Consider the following 17,200-nt stretch of genomic DNA (forward strand, 5'->3'; position numbering starts at 1 on the left):
AAAAACTAGTAATTCTACTAAATCCTTCTTATATAAACCAAGTGAAAAAAACAGGTTCCTTTATAAAACAGTCTTTAGAGCTGAGGACAGGGGACTCTTAGTTAGTTTTACTTGTATATATATAGATATGTGTGTGTTCAACTCAGTTATTTTATTGTTGTTGTTACTTTTGTTTATGTCACAAGTATAATGTTACTTATATGACAAATAAAGATTATTATTAAAAGTTTTTAATTTGCCCTATTGAGACATACATGTATACAGATTATAGATTTTGTGAATAACTTTCTTAAAAACTTCAACAACAGCTTTGTGTTCCACCTGTATAGTTTTTATACGACCGCAAATTTTGAAAAAATTTTCGTCGTATATTGCTATCACGTTGGCGTCGTCGTCGTCGTCGTTGTCGTCCGAATACTTTTAGTTTTCGCACTCTAACTTTAGTAAAAGTGAATAGAAATCTATTAAATTTTAACACAAGGTTTATGACCATAAAAGGAAGGCTGGTATTGATTTTGGGAGTTTTGGTCCCAACATTTTAGGAATTAGGGGCCAAAAAGGGCCCAAATAAGCAATTTCTTGGTTTTCGCACTATAACTTTAGTTTAAGTTAATAGAAATCTATGAAATTTTGACACAAGGTTTATGACCACAAAAGAAAGGTTGGGATTGATTTTGGGAGTTTTGGTTTCAACAGTTTAGGAATTAGGGGCCAAAAAAGGGCCCAAATAAGCATTATTCTTGGTTTTCGCACAATAACTTTAGTTAAAGTAAATAGAAATCAATGAAATTTAAACACAATGTTTATGGCCACAAAAGGAAGGTTGGTATTGATTTTGGGAGTTTTGGTCCCAACAGTTAAGGAAAAAGGGGCCCAAAGGGTCCAAAATTAAACTTTGTTTGATTTCATCAAAATTGAATAATTGGGGTTCTTTAATATGCCGAATCTAACTGTGTATGTAGGTTCTTAATTTTTGGTCCCGTTTTCAAATTAGTCTACATTAAGGTCCAAAGGGTCCAAAATTAAACTTAGTTTGATTTTAACAAAAATTGAAACCTTGGGGTTCTTTGATATGCTGAATCTAAAAATGTACTTAGATTTTTGATTATTGGCCCAGTTTTCAAGTTGGCCCAAATCGAGGTCCAAAATTAAACATAGTTTGATTTCATCAAAAATTGAATAATTGGGGTTCTTTGATATGCCAAATCTAACTGTGTATGTAGATTCTTAATTTTTGGTCCAGTTTTAAAATTGGTCTAAATTAAAGTGCAAAGGGTCCAAAATTAAACTAAGTTTGATTTTAACAAAAATTAAATTCTTGGGCCTCTTTGATATGCTGAATCTAAAGATGTACTTAGATTTTTGATTATGGGCCCAGTTTTCAAGTTGGTCCAAATCAGGATCTAAAATTATTATATTAAGTATTGTGCAATAGCAAGTCTTTTCAATTGCACAGTATTGTGCAATGGCAAGAAATATCTAATTTCACAATATTGTGAAATTGCAAATTTTTTTTTAATTAAGAGTTATCTTTCTTTGTCCAGTATAGTAAGCAAGAAATATCTGCAAGAATTTTTTTTAATTGGAGTTATCTTTCTTTGTCCAGAATCAACTTAAATCTTTGTTATATACAATATACAATGTATATTCACTTTTTACTACCAACTGATAAATTTAAATAATCTTTACCATTCAGTGATAACAAGCAGTTTTTTTACATCTTAATATTTTATGATGTATTTAAATGAGTAGTAATTGTTGCAAACTCCATTAGAATATTTTAATTGAAATTAGTTTTGGAATAAGGGAAAGGGGGATGTGATTAAAAAATTGGGTTCAATTTTTCTCATTTGAAATTTCATAAATAAAAAGAAAATTTCTTCAAACATTTTTTTGAGAGGATTAATATTCAACAGCATAGTGAATTGCTCTAAGAGAAAACAAAAATTTTAAGTTCATTTGAATACATTCATTCTGTGTCAGAAACCTATGCTGTGTCAACTATTTAATCACAATCCAAATTTAGAGCGGAATCCAGCTTGAATGTTGTGTCAATACTTGCCCCAACCGTTCAGGGTTCAACCTCTGCGGTCGTATAAAGCTACGCCCTGCGGAGCATCTGGTTTTTTATGTGATCCTACCATCTGTGCCTGGCCTTAGGCCAGGATCCTCATCTGTTGTAATCTTTGGTGAAATCTAATGTTCTTGTCATTAAGGGGATTTGGGGTTGATGTCAAACCTTTAATAGCCCCTGTTTTATTTAGTCACAATTTTTCTACATTCCAGGTGATTTTAAACCTTTGCATTCATGGACCGTTGATTCACTTGTCTTTTTGTATTGTTCCATTGCTGTTTCATTAAAGTATTAGTTGATCACAGATTTTTTTTCGTTTTTATGCCCCGACGGTAGTGGAGGGGACTGTAATTAAGTTTTACCCTTGTTTACTCGTGTTTCTCAATTTATTCATATTCATTTTGACTTATTACAAGTATTTTTATGTTTTCTTGAAGAACTTATATAATTAAATATACTTCAATGTTTATTAAAAAGGGGAAATACCAAAATCTATCCTTTATTTGATGTTGTAATAAAAATTAGGGAGAAAAAAATAGGGAGGAATGTAAATGCTTTAAAAAAAAAACATGTTAAATGATTCAAAGAATCTTAAAGGCATATTAAGAATAAATTAACTTTTAAAATTTTGGTGTATGAAGATACTTTTAAAAATGTGGCAGTCAATCTTCTTATGGTTTTGTCACTCTTAAAAGCAAATATTTTACTGTGGTGAATCATACACTTGTATGTAGATAAAATCAGGAAATAGTCACTTTTCATTCTTATAGGTACAACACTGAAGTTTATCATTGAAAATGCTGATGACAAGAGATTATGAAATCTTACATTCAAGATTCAAGATCTTATTCATAATCTCAAACACATACAGGGGTTCAAGAGGTCAATATTATATAAATTACAAACAAAATAATGCATAGCAAGAATCTTAAACCATCATTAATACACATGCAAGTTATACAAGTACAATGATTGATTGATGACTGTTTAACATCTGGTCAGTGCAAAAAAGGCAATACTGTGACAAGTAAAGTGCTATATATCCTGGGGATGAGAACATGTCTGACATATTTGTTTCTCAAAATGATCTTCAATTTTAATCATGACATTTTATGCTGGTACATGCAAACATCACTTATCAACATCAGCTTTAAATTTTGACGTAGAATATTGCAAGTAAATATAACCTTCCAAAGAAACATTACAGTGAAATATTTAAACTTAAAAAAGTCAACTGCAAATTGGCCAAAATGTTTGTTTAATTCTTAAATGATAACAATCATTTATCAGAAATTGAAGATGTTTATGTGTAACGATTACCTGTTCAGGTAAAAATGCTTATTTAATGAACGTGATTGACCATGTAATCGTTTTATATATACCTGAAGGCGTTGTTTTATGAGGCATAGATTGACATGTCTGAAATATGGAGAAAATTAAAAAATTAATCATTTACTCATAGTTGAAATGGACTGAAATGCATGTTAACCATCATAGGATAGTTGACAAAAAAAATACTTGATTGAAAAATATGTGGGATCCATTTAATTTATCATTATATATTTCATAGTGTGAATTAACAATTTAACAATGGCTTGTACAGACAACAGGTAATTTTTTCATCTTATACAATATACATATATAGAACACTGTTTATATGAACTTTTGACTTTTGACTTGTATATTTTGTCAACTGAGGACTTCATTTTTGCCCCTTAAAGTTAAGGTTTTGCATCTCATTAGAAAAGGTAGATGATTGTTTCAATACAATTCAGATTTTAATAGTTTAGATACATGAATGTATACTGTAGCAATTTTTTTTTCAAAGTGATTCGTTATAAGCTTCATATAAAATTGAACAATTCAGGCTTGGATCCAGCCATTTTGAAAGGGATGAGGTTGTTCCAACCCCTAGAACATATACAATTTTGTAATAATTTAAAAAAGTAAATGAAAAAAAGACCCCCCCTCCTCCCCCCCAAAAAAGGGGGAGGGTAACCATCACTAGAGCACCAACTCTGGATCTGCCAGTATGCGATTGAAAATTTATAAGTTTGTAGTAGCTATATAACATATCAGTATTTACCAATTGGTATTAGGAGGGGCAACATTCTGGTCATTACATACTGATACATGTATGTCTTATATTTGTTATTTATTACAAGCAATGTCACGTGTAAACACATCATCTGGACAAAAGAGTTTGGTCATAAGAAATTTGTTAACATGGTTGATAATGATTATGAATTGACACTTTACATGCGGTTAGTTATAGTAATAACTACACAATCCACTGTAACATTAAATATTATACATTGTACATAATTTGATAATTGTTTTTTTTGTGGAATAATCTTATTTATCTGTTTATTGATTTACCCACGAGCAAAATGACAAAACTAAATCTGCATGAATATATAACTACTGTAAATTCACAATTTTTTTTACATAAGAACCATATATTGTTGCAATTGCTTAACAGAAAAAAATGAAATTTATTGCTTTAATAACAGAAGAAGTGAAATTAATTATTGCAATTTAAGGAAATGCTGCATACAAAAAACTGTTGTATTTTTTGTACCCCGGTAATCATAAAAACGTTATGGCAATTTTTTTCTGAATTTCTTCAGTATTGATTTTAATTTAAAATCTTCAAATTTTAATTATTTTAACAGGATATTTCTCCTCCGCACAATCATTTTCAGTACACAATCAAGAAATAACAAGAGATAATTCAAGTTGAAACACAATTAATTCACCATGCATGCACCACTTTGAAAAATAATGTTTGCATATTAACTATAAATATGAGACTATAAACACTTACTTTTTGTTTTCATCACAAATACATGTTAATTTTCCATAGTGCATGTAGTAATGAGAAACTTATTGATTTTAAATGATTTGAATTATTAATTATTCAACTTGAATATATATCTATCCTTGGGAAATATCTATCTATGGAAAAAAAAAAATCTTTTCTTTACTCTTTAGTTCTTGTGATTGTATTTTCAAAGTGGTGCATGCATGGTGAATTAATTGTGTTTTAACTTGAATTATCTCTTGTTATTTCTTGATTGTGTACTGAAATAACTTTATCTTTATCTTATCTTTATATTCATCCTAATAAATAAGAATATTTTTACAACAAGAACCCTTATCCCAGATAAAGTTTTACTCCAATTTCTTTCAAGTTGCTTCGGTCTTCTTAAGAGCTTGAAAATAAGTACTAAACAAAGGAAACAAGCAATTATACATACAAGTAATACTATTAAAAACTGTACATAAGTAAATAAAAGGATAATTGTTAAGCTTCCGATTCAGTGTGACGAGACACTTGAACCCCTTGACATGTACGTAAAGGAATGTCTTATGATAAACTGTGACATAATCATAATTACAAGAGCTGAAGAGTAAAGAAAAGAAAATATTTTTTTCCCCATTTGTAAGTAAATTTTAAATTATTTAGATTTTTTTGAAATTTCAAAATTTATTACAATCAAACTTAAACTTTAAATTTGATTATAGTTTGAAAGAGAAATGTACTAAATTTAGGCAGTAGCATCTGGTACAGACAAAAAATTGATAAGCATCTTCATTGGTAATATCTGCAGAAAGGGAGATATGCATATGAATATTAAAGGGACATAATCAGATGGTTCTATAAACTGGAAATGCATTGGATTTTTATTAAAACAATTTTTTTTAATTTTAATTATTTAAATTATGTCAATTGATATGAAATTTACATCTGTTTTATACATTATTTTTTCAAAGAGTAATTTGCAGTTAGTTTTAATTGGCTGTGCTTCCATTTAAAAACAGGAGTTGACGAACCAATTCTATCATTTTAAAAATGTTATGGAGTCTTAGATACAACTGTCTTGAAAATATCAACAAATCATTACAGCATGTTTTCAAAATCAAGCCACATTATTTATGTATGTGCTTGTCCCAAGTCAGGAGCCTGTAATTAGGTGGTTGTCGTTTGTTTTTGTGTAACATATATTTGTTTTTCGTTCATTTATTTATTTAGATAAGGCCGTTTGTTTTCTCGTTTGAATAGTTTTACATTGTCATATCGGGGCCTTTTATAGCTGACTATGTGGTATGGGCCTTGCTCATTGTTTAAGACCGTACACTGACCTATAGTTGTTAATGTCTGTGTCATTTTGGTCTCTTGTGGACAGTTGCCTCATTGGCAATCATACCACATCTTCTTTTTTTATATTTGTTGGAGTATGTAATATAATCTTGACTGCTTTAACAACAGTACATGTATGTAAAATACAATTCAGTTAGGGTGACTCTGAGAAGCTTAACATAAATTTTCTTAATAATAGAATGTGATTAAAACATTCTGCTAATATTTACTAAGTCATCTCCCTTGTAGTGTTATGAACCACACTAACTTGCAGAAATAATAGAGCTTAAGGAGGCTCAAGGGTACAAAAAATTCTGCAAACATTTTTTCACATTTTTTTTTCTTTACAAATTATGTATATTTCACTATTAGTTGTTACTTAATGCTATGGTACAAAAATCAACAAAAAAAATCAATTTGTTTTGGCCAAGCTTAAATGAACGGTGACCCCAAATTTTTATTTTAATTTTCTATAAAGTATAAAAGGATAAAGTTAATTTATAGAAAAAAAAGCGAAATCCTATATTTAAAAAAAAAAAAGAGAGCCCCCTTAACCTACACAATGCATCAGTTTTTATCACACTATTCCAACCAAAACATGGAGGTGTAATTATGCATCCCAACTTTTGGATGCATGTGACAGTTGGTGTTTCACTGACATTTATTTTATTTATCCAATAGGTTTATAAATGACAGGGTTATAAACTGATGTGGGTATAACAATATTAAAATATTAGCAACAGCCATGTGTCAAAGTCAACACCAGGTTGCTATAGTGATTTTCAACTGAATCGTATGATGTGTTTGAGCTTTTCATTTTGCCTTTTTGTTGGGACTTTCTCATTTAAATTTTTCCTCAGAGTTTGGTATTTTGTTATTTTTCTTATTATACTTAGCTTACATGTAGATAATAAATCGTTATTTTAATTACAGGTATCACACGTAACCATCATGTAGATTCAAACTGCTGTTTCTGATGTCAAGACCTTATAGTTCCAGCCATGTTTGAAAATCTGATTACAGTAGTTTTACAACTTTTTTGCTCATTTCTAGTTGTTACGGGTTTATTCCAGTCATACAATGTCAATCAGGATAATGGACCTCTCGGAAAAATTACAATTGATAAAAAATCAGGATATTTATATGTTGGCGGAAACAATATTCTTCTTCAACTTGATAGTAATTTATCCATCATTAGTGAAGTGACTGTCGGACCAATTTTGGACAATTCAAAGTGTTACCCACTGCCTGTGCCATGTACCTATCAAAGAGATTTAACTGATAATAAAATACATGTTCTGGCTATCAATGAACCAAATAATTACATTTTAGCTTGTGGTACAGCAAACCATGGCTTATGTACGGCATACTCATTAAGTGATATTGGGGCAATGAACAAAACATTGAATCCAATGAAAGCAACCAATAATATTGTAGGCAGTGTTAGTGGTAGTTCTTACTCAAATTCTTATGCCTTTTTTGGGTCAACTCATAGTGTGTTGCAAAAAGAAAATCCTGACAATCAATTACTCTATGTTGCCATGGGGACTGCCAATCAGTCCTTACAGTTTACACCAGCAATGATTTCAAGTCGAGAGATAAACTCTTCCTCGAACACATGGAATATAGATTATTTTCTAAATTCTCTTACATCCTCTTCATTTATGAATGTTAAACCATCACTTCAGTATAATTTTCGTTCTTACTATATCTATGGATTTGAAAATAGTGGCTACACATATTTCATCTCAGTTCAGATGAATGATCCAACAGCATTTGAAGCTGAGAACAATAGATTTGTAACAAAAATTATAAGAATTTGCCAAGATGATGAAAAATATTCTTCCTATACAGAACTCCCAATTGAGTGTACCCATGGAGACAAAAAATATCAAATAGCAACCAGTGCAAAACTTTCAGATTATGGATATTTGCCATTTGAAAAGTTTTTATACATTACTTTTGGAAAACAAGATGAACTTAATCCTTCTCCTGATAGGAGCCAAGGGTCAGTTATGTGTACTTTTGAGTTTAACAAAATTACAGAGCTATTTGAAAAGTTACTACAAGACTGTTTTACCAGTGGAATTGGGAATGAGGTTGCTTGGTTTGTTGGTAAAAGTCTGACAGAGGCAAGAGCATGTGCAAGAGATGTAAGTATGGATAGCTAATACCTATCAACAACTACTTTCTTTACTTCAAAATTAAATAAAGGCAGAACTCAGGATTCTCACTAAGAAATTTTGAAGACAGGTCTAGAGATTCATCATTTGTGGGGGTCTTATTGGGAGGGTCTAATTGGGATCAGGCTTATTGTTTAGTGAGAATCCTGTATCCTGCTTCTTGTTGCCATAATAGCACATGCAATTTCCCGTGTCCCACCAGACTTCATTTTCCCATTTTCCATTAATTAATCCACTTTCATGTGCCACGCTTAAAAAAATCAGCCAATCCTGTGTCACACTAAGACCCTAATGAGACCCACTTTATGGCCATGACAAGTCCAACAGTGAAATTAATTATGAGAAATTTTATTGCTAGTAGCAATTTGCTACATAATATATTATTTCAGTCTTCATTACAAAATAGAGTATGGAAAAGACATTAGATTTAGATTATTTTTAAACTTATGCTTTAAATGATAATATACATGTGTCTTCTAATATGTTGGTAGATATACTAGAACACCTTTAGAACAGAGAATTTGTCCAATTTGTAACGATGGAATTGAAGATGAGTTCCATTTCCTCATTCAATGTTAAGCACTAGAAATTAATAGAAATGTACTCTTTTGTAATTTAAGTGATATAGTTCCATCTTTTGCTAATATGTGTGAACAAGATAAGTTTAGTTTCAGTAAAATATGTTTCTCTAATTTTTGTGCTATTTTCACATTTCCTGACCGGTGTGAGAAAAGTATTTCTCCTCACTAGTGAAAAATCTGTTCTCGGCAAATGATTAGTCGAAATTTGATTATGACGTCAAAATGTTTTGTTTTCTTCTCAATTTTTCTATTGTGACGTCATGAAAAAAGGCGACCTTGCCTGATGACGTCGTATATAAAGAGCACAATTTTATGAAAATCTTTGAAAAAGAACGATAAAAGGCATTAGAGAAAGAGATTCCGACACTATAACTCGTGTATTACGATATTTCTCCACTCTCGACAGTTAAATTTTATTATTTAAAGGGCTCGGCAAGCCTCGCGCTTTAAATAATAAAATTTAACTGTCTCGAGTGGAGAAATATCGTAATACACTTGTTGCAGTGTAAGAATCTATATATCTCTTATCATTGAGAAAATATGTTTTTTTTTTTTTTTTTTTTGTTTGTTTATTTTTGTATGTGTATCTGTATTTTGTAAATGTCGGCTGGTATCATTTCTGTATAGGAATTTACACCAATAAAATTATTTGATTTGATTGATTATATTACAATGCATTGGAAACTTTAAAGTTAGTGATTTTACTCCAATATCAGATCACTGTCCTATCAGTTGCTCTTTACTTACTTGCTTTCAAAAATGTAAAACTATAGAGACAAAATTAGATCCTCTCCCTGGTAATTTTTTTTGGGATAACAATGCAATGGATTGTTATACTACAAACATTCAAAACTCACATGTAAAACAAAGACTAGATGAATTTGTAAATAATAAACAGATTGATTCTAATTCAGCTGTTGAAAAATTCAACGCTATTTTGTGTGATACAGCACTTTTATCAACTAAATTTGTTCAAAAGAAAATCATGAATAGGCCTATTAAGAAAAGCAAAAAACCATGGTTCTCAGACTCTTGTCATGACCTCCATACTACAGTTAAAATGTACTGTTTGCTTGTAAATACGTTTCCAGACAACGGATCCTATAGAAAATCATTTTACTCATTCAAATCTAAATTTCGAAGAAGGTGTAAACAAGAAGAAAGAAATTACAAGAGTCAAATCTGTGACCAAATTTCACTAAATATGAAAAAAGACCCAAAGACATTTTGGAATTTACTTAACAAATTAAGTTCTCTTTCAGAAATAAAAGAGGAAAACCATTTTGATCAAGAATTATTTATAAACTACTTTAAAAAAATGAACAGTACTTCTAACATCCAAAACAATAAATTCCATGACATAATTATTGAAAAATTAACAGCCTTAAAAAAGACACTAAATTCATGCAACTCTGACAACGAATTTAATAAACAAATCCAGCCAGCTGAAATTTTAAATGCAGTTAAAACACTTAAAAATGGTAAATCATCAGATGAAGACTTAATTTCTAATGAAATGATTAAATGCGGTATGCCAGTATTATTAGAACCCCTATTAAAACTTTTCAACCTAGTATTTATGAAAGGCAGCTTCCCAAAATTATGGAACAAAAGTTTGATTACTTTAATTCATAAAAAGGGAAAAAAATCTGACCCCTCTAATTATAGAGGTATCTCATTGACTTCTAATTTGGGAAAATTATTCAATAAAATTATACACACTAGACTATATTAATGAAGTTTATTAACACTAATAATTTGATAAGTGAAAATCAGATTGGCTTCAAAGAAAAAGCTAGAACAGCAGATCATATCTTCTCATTAAAGTCTATTGTAGACAAATATAAAACTAAAAAATAGAAAATTTTTGCAGCATTTATAGATCTGCGAAAAGCCTTTGATACTGTCTGGAGGGAGGGTTTATTCTACATTCTACTCCAAAACAGACTTCCAGGCAAGCTTTTTAATGTCATCCAATCAATGTTTAATGACAACAAATGCAGAATTAAATTTCAAAATGGTATGAGCCATGAATTTATATCAAATTATGGAGTAAAACAAGGGGATGTACTTAGCCCCACTTTGTTTAATATTTATATAAATGGCCTTGTAAATGACCTTGATCATGCAAACACTCAACCAATTATTATAGGAGATGTTAAATTAACATCATTATTATATGCAGATGACATTATTTTATTATCTGAAACCCAAGAAGGGCTACAAAATGCACTAAATGAGTTAACTAAATTTTGTTCCCTATGGAAACTTGATGTTAACAAACAAAAATCAAAAATTATAATATTCAATTCTAATGGAAAATCTCACTGTAATTATTTTAAAGTAGAAAAAGAACATCTTGAGACTGTTAAATCTATTTGTTACCTTGGAATAACTATAAATTATTCAGGAAGTTTAAGTCATTCAAAAAAAAATCTTATGGAAAAAGGGAGAAAGGCTTGGTTTAAAATTAAAAAAACAGTCTCTTTAGATAATTCCTGCAGTATGCTTGAAAAATTATTTGATACTTTAGTAGTTCCAATAACTCTTTATGGAAGTGAAGTTTGGGGTGTAAGCCAAGTGTTCAAAGATTCAGATCCATTTGAACATTTACATATTAAATTTATTAAAGAAATTTTAGGTGTACAGTGCAAAACAACAAATGTAGCCTGTTTAACTGAGACAAACAGAATCCCTTTGTACTTTAAAATTCAGCTTTCAGCTATAAAATTTCTAAACCATATTGTAAACTCGCCTAACACTTTAGTCCATAAAATATATAATAATGTAGAGAAAACAAGTAAATGGGTTAACATTGTAAAAGACTGGTTAAATAAATTAGGTTTTGGTCATCTCACTTTTGATACTTTTAATTTAAAATATCACATAAATAGTATCCAACAAAGAATCTATGACCAGGCTTATCAAATTATGAATTGTGCTATCAATAAATGTGAAAAATTAAATTTCTTTTGTCATACTAAAAGAATTAGATATTGATATATGTAAACTCAAAACTGACCGATCAGTTTTCAGTAAATTTAAACTAAGTGCACATTCCCTAGCAATTGAAAGAGGGCGTTATACCAACATTGAAAGAAGTAAACGCATTTGCTTATCCTGTAACAGACAAGAAATTGAGGATGAATACCATTTCTTCTCAATCTGTCCATGCTATACATCATTAAGGGATACCTATATACAAAATATTAATAAAAATCTTAATTTCAATTTTATTAAATTGCAGTCCACTATAACACTTAAGCATTTGACTGTACTTTTAAATAGCAGTCTACCAGTCATTATAAAAATCACCATAAAGTATATTAATGATTGTCTTTTATTAAGAACATCTGCATAACTTGTATTTCTTTTAATATGCAATGCCAACCTAATTTTTGTTTGTGTTCTTTTTTCAATTGTTCATGAACATTAATAATGTGTTAACTGTTGATATTTATAGCCTTTTTTCTTCTTTGCTGTGAATACCACTGTCACTCTAATATAATTGTAATCAATTTAACTATTGTAAGTTTATTGTCTTAATTTTGTATGCCATAACCATTTAATGTAAATGTGTTTGTGCGAATAAAATATTGTCTATATTGTCTATTGTATGTACATGTACATGGCTTCATATGTGATACAACATTTTACATTCTTGATGCATCTTTGGACCAACCAGTTTTAAAAAATTATGGACTTGTCTTAGTGAAAACCCTGTACTACTGCAAATTCAGAAATTATTGTGTGCATTTATCATTGTGATTTTGTCATTTTAGACTTAGAGTGGGGTGCTCATTTTCGCCATATCTTTCAATGTTTTCTTCAGTTTATGTTCAGGTCTTTATGTTTTTGGAGTATACTGATATTTTTATATGAAGATAACTTCAAATGCAAATTATTCCTAGCTTGAAAATGTCTGAAAAGTGTGATTAAAGGGTGTTTGAAATTTCCTGATTTTTTGTCAACAGGGGACACATATTCGCTGTTTTTGCATATCTATTTAAAACCAAATAACTGCAGCTTTAAACAATATTTATCAAATAAATTTCTGTATAGATGAATTGTGTCCACGGCGAATATGAGCGCCCCACTCTACATGTGATTTTAATTTTTACAATTTTGAGAAAAATCCTTATCAACTCATTTAAAATCTTTCAAATTAAATTATTGCGTTTACAACTCTGTTGCATTTTTTGCAATAGTAAAAACCTCACAATAATTTCTGAATTTACAGTATATAAAATTAAAAATTAACATACATTTTGTACATGTATTAAGCATGGCCAAACATATAAATGATGAAAAGATTCATCAGTCTACATGTACAAACCACAACAAAGTAAACTGAGAATTGAACAACAGTTACCCCACTAAAACTAGGGGAGGGTGGGTGAGCTAGGTGACATTTATTGGAGGGTAGGCTGGTCCTGTTCTATTAGTGACATTGTTGTGCTAATCAAGACTTGTAAATCAGATTAATTCACTTATATTTAAGTGTAGTTACGACTGTGGCTACCACAATTATGACGTAGTAGTGGTATCTGTGAAAACATAACGGTCAACAAAATTATGATGGTGTCTATAAAAATTTCAATGGAAATGATGGAAAGATTTAAACTTTTGTAAGTTAAACCATAAGGAGCCTTTGGTTAAATTACTTCCCTGAAGCTGAGCCCTCTGTCCAGAAAATCATAATAGAAGATGTAACATTTTATCAACTGTGAGATATTACTCCATAGTTTATCAGGTTTGATGCTTTTAACAAATTCATTAAAATCATCTTGATAGTGGAGGTTAAATGAAAACAAGAATGTGTTCATAGTACATGGATGCCCCACTCAGGCACTAAAATTTTCTATGTTTAGTGGACCATTAAAAAGGGGGGTCAAAACTCTAATTTGCATTAAAATAAGAAAGATCATATCAAAGGGAACATGTGTGCTAAGTTTCAAGTTGATTGGACTTCATCAAAAACTTCCTTTACCAAAAACTTTAACCTGAAACTCCCACTTGATTTTCTATGTTCAGTGGACTGTGAAATTGGGGTCAAAGTCTGATTTGGCTTTAAAATTAGAAAGATCATATCATCAGCAACAAGTGTACTAAGTTTCAAGTTGATTGGACTTCAGCTTCATCAAAAACTAACTTGACCAAAAACTTTAACCTGAAACTGGATGAACGGACACACGGTCGGACGAACGAAGGGACGCACAGACCAGAAAACATAATGGCCCTCCACTGTCGTAGGTGGGGCATAAAAATAGCTACTTTTCATTTTCTCAAGAATTTTCTACAAGAAGTCTGACTAATATGAATAAAGTCACAAATCAGCAAGAAGAGGACACAGTTATTGCCCAAAAAACTATGTACAGTACACTTTTTGACAAAATTAAGAATGGAAGGTCTAAAATAAATCATGTTTTACTACAAATCTTTTTTTAAATTGACTAACTATAATGACTTAGTAACTTGTAATTATATTATCAATTCTTGAATTATTTAGACTGGACAAGATCTGAAAAACTTTTGTGGAGGAAAAAAGAATTTGTTTGGTATTCAGGAAAGTACCAATTTAGACCAAAGACGCCAACAAACGCTGACATCTTCAGCTATTTACCATGAGGCAAAGTCTATCTTGTCTTCTGTAAATGTAATACACCAGAATAAAGAGAATGTAGCAGTACTAGGTACAGATGAAGGTTATCTCATGAAGGTATTTATCTCAAAGCATCATTTCTTAATGTAGAGATAGAATTCATTGTATGAGTCAGCATGAAAAATAGTATTAAGTGGCAGATCCTGGGGAGTGTGGGAGAAGGCGCGGAGGTGTACTACATGTACCCCTTCTTTGATTGTCAAAACCTAAAATTATATGAATATTTCAATAAAATCATTCACAAATAAATTTGACTCTTTTCCCTCTGCGTTTGATTTATAAAGTACCCATTTAAAAAATATTTGTTTTTGTAATTAGAAAACAAGATTGTTATTAGAAAAAGACAAAGAAAGTTTAAACATATATATTTGTATGTAGACTGTGTAACCTCCTAATTGGATACTTTTGGTTGTATTTGTTGAGAGAACTCTTCGATTTTTAAAATGATTTATTGTTTTAATTATACTTTTAAGGCTTTGTCCTTATCAGTATGCTTTTTCAATATATCAATATCATTTTATCTTCCTAAAACTATTTTCTGAGTTAAAGAAATGACCTGGCCGTACGGTGACCTATAATTGTTAATGTTTGTGTCATTTTGGTCTTTTGTGGATACTGGATAGTTGTCTCATTGGCAATCATACCACATCTTTTTTTTTATATTATCAAATGGAAGAATCTGTAATGAATTGATTATTTTATGAAATATTTAATGTTCATTATTCATCTTTACCAAGGTTTTAGTGAAGAAACCAGCAGCAAGCCTTCCATCTCCATACATGACATACGATATAACAAAGGACAGAAAAGTTAAGATTGAGCCTGGGGCACAGACTGATTCTTCTGGGACCAGTGTTTATTTATTGTCAAATACTCAGGTAAATACTGTAGTCTTTAAAAGCTCAATGTAGATAAATGAGCAAGAGTGCATTCATGTAAAAAGGGTCAAATAAGAGCACTGTTGTATACTGATAGTTGTTTTGGAATTTTTAACTGTATTAGTCTTATAACTTTTGATTAAACACAGGTATTGCTTAGCAACCCTTGTCAGGGTTTAATACATGTAGGTACCATGTTAAAAAAAATTTTTTTTTTTTATTAAAGCAGGAATCCATCTTTATTTATAATCTCAATGGTCTCTCAGGAACAAAGTCATGAAAATTTGTTAAAGCCTAAAGGTTTGGTGCAGATGCCAATAATGAGTGTGGACAAATTGCCACAGATCCATAGATAAAATTCATCTCTTCATGCTATTGAATGCCAATTAGTATATCACATTTACTGTTATGATAATTACAGGTGATAAAGTTTCCATTAGATGCATGTGAAGTACATACAACCTGTGAACAGTGTGTTGGTGTTGACCCTCTAGGTTGTGGTTGGTGTGGAAATAAATGTACTTCACAAAAAACTTGTAGCTCTGGATGGTCAGGACAGAGTTGTCCTCCCATTATAACTATGGTAAGTACATACAACATGTGAACAGTGTGTTGGTGTTGACCCTCTAGGTTGTGGTTGGTGTGGAAACAAGTGTACCTCACAAAAAACTTGTAGCTCTGGATGGTCAGGACAGAGTTGTCCTCCCATTATAACTATGGTAAGTACATACAACATGTGAACAGTGTGTTGGTGTTGACCCTCTAGGTTGTGGTTGGTGTGGAAACAAGTGTACCTCACAAAAAACTTGTAGCTCTGGATGGTCAGGACAGAGTTGTCCTCCAATTATAACTATGGTAAGTACATACAACCTGTGAACAGTGTGTTGGTGTTGACCCTCTAGGTTGTGGTTGGTGTGGAAATAAATGTACTTCACAACAAACTTGTAGCTCTGGATGGTCAGGACAGAGTTGTCCTCCCATTATAACTATGGTAAGTACATACAACATGTGAACAGTGTGTTGGTGTTGACCCTCTAGGTTGTGGTTGGTGTGGAAACAAGTGTACCTCACAAAAAACTTGTAGCTCTGGATGGTCAGGACAGAGTTGTCCTCCCATTATAACTATGGTAAGTACATACAACATGTGAACAGTGTGTTGGTGTTGACCCTCTAGGTTGTGGTTGGTGTGGAAATACATGTACTTCACAAAAAACTTGTAGCTCTGGATGGTCAGGACAGAGTTGTCCTCCCATTATAACTATGGTAAGTACATACAACATGTGAACAGTGTGTTGGTGTTGACCCTCTAGGTTGTGGTTGGTGTGGAAATAAATGTACTTCACAACAAACTTGTAGCTTTGGATGGTCAGAACAGAGTTGTCCTCCCATTATAACTATGGTAAGTACATACAACATGTGAACAGTGTGTTGGTGTTGACCCTCTAGGTTGTGGTTGGTGTGGAAACAAGTGTACCTCACAAAAAACTTGTAGCTCCGGATGGTCAGGACAGAGTTGTCCTCCCATTATAAATATGGTAAGTACATACAACATGTGAACAGTGTGTTGGTGTTGACCCTCTAGGTTGTGGTTGGTGTGGAAACAAGTGTACCTCACAAAAAACTTGTAGCTCTGGATGGTCAGGACAGAGTTGTCCTCCCATTATAACTATGGTAAGTA

The 17,200-nt window shown here is 31.2% G+C and overlaps 1 protein-coding gene across 10 annotated transcripts in view; it reads left to right on the plus strand.

Moving 5' to 3' along the window:
• LOC134725934 (hepatocyte growth factor receptor-like) overlaps nucleotides 1–17,200 on the plus strand; it is a 50,868-nt gene that overhangs the window by 11,684 nt on the left and 21,984 nt on the right. For 8 of the 10 annotated variants that reach the window (XR_010108614.1, XM_063590245.1, XM_063590235.1 and 5 more), the window contains exons 2-5: nucleotides 7,152–8,371; nucleotides 14,492–14,701; nucleotides 15,382–15,522; nucleotides 15,944–16,105. Coding sequence is in view for 9 of the 10 variants with exons in the window: in XM_063590245.1 (XP_063446315.1) it covers nucleotides 7,220–8,371; nucleotides 14,492–14,701; nucleotides 15,382–15,522; nucleotides 15,944–16,105 (1,665 nt within the window). In the remaining variant the exon portion in view is untranslated. Of the gene's footprint in view, nucleotides 1–3,494; nucleotides 3,685–5,410; nucleotides 5,520–7,151; nucleotides 8,372–14,491; nucleotides 14,702–15,381; nucleotides 15,523–15,943; nucleotides 16,106–17,200 lie in introns of those variants that run through there. The other 2 variants (XM_063590283.1, XM_063590275.1) reach the window with 2 other exon arrangements.

This window comes from Mytilus trossulus, chromosome 1 (assembly GCF_036588685.1).
Source record: "Mytilus trossulus isolate FHL-02 chromosome 1, PNRI_Mtr1.1.1.hap1, whole genome shotgun sequence".
NCBI classification, from domain to species: Eukaryota; Metazoa; Mollusca; class Bivalvia; order Mytilida; family Mytilidae; genus Mytilus; species Mytilus trossulus.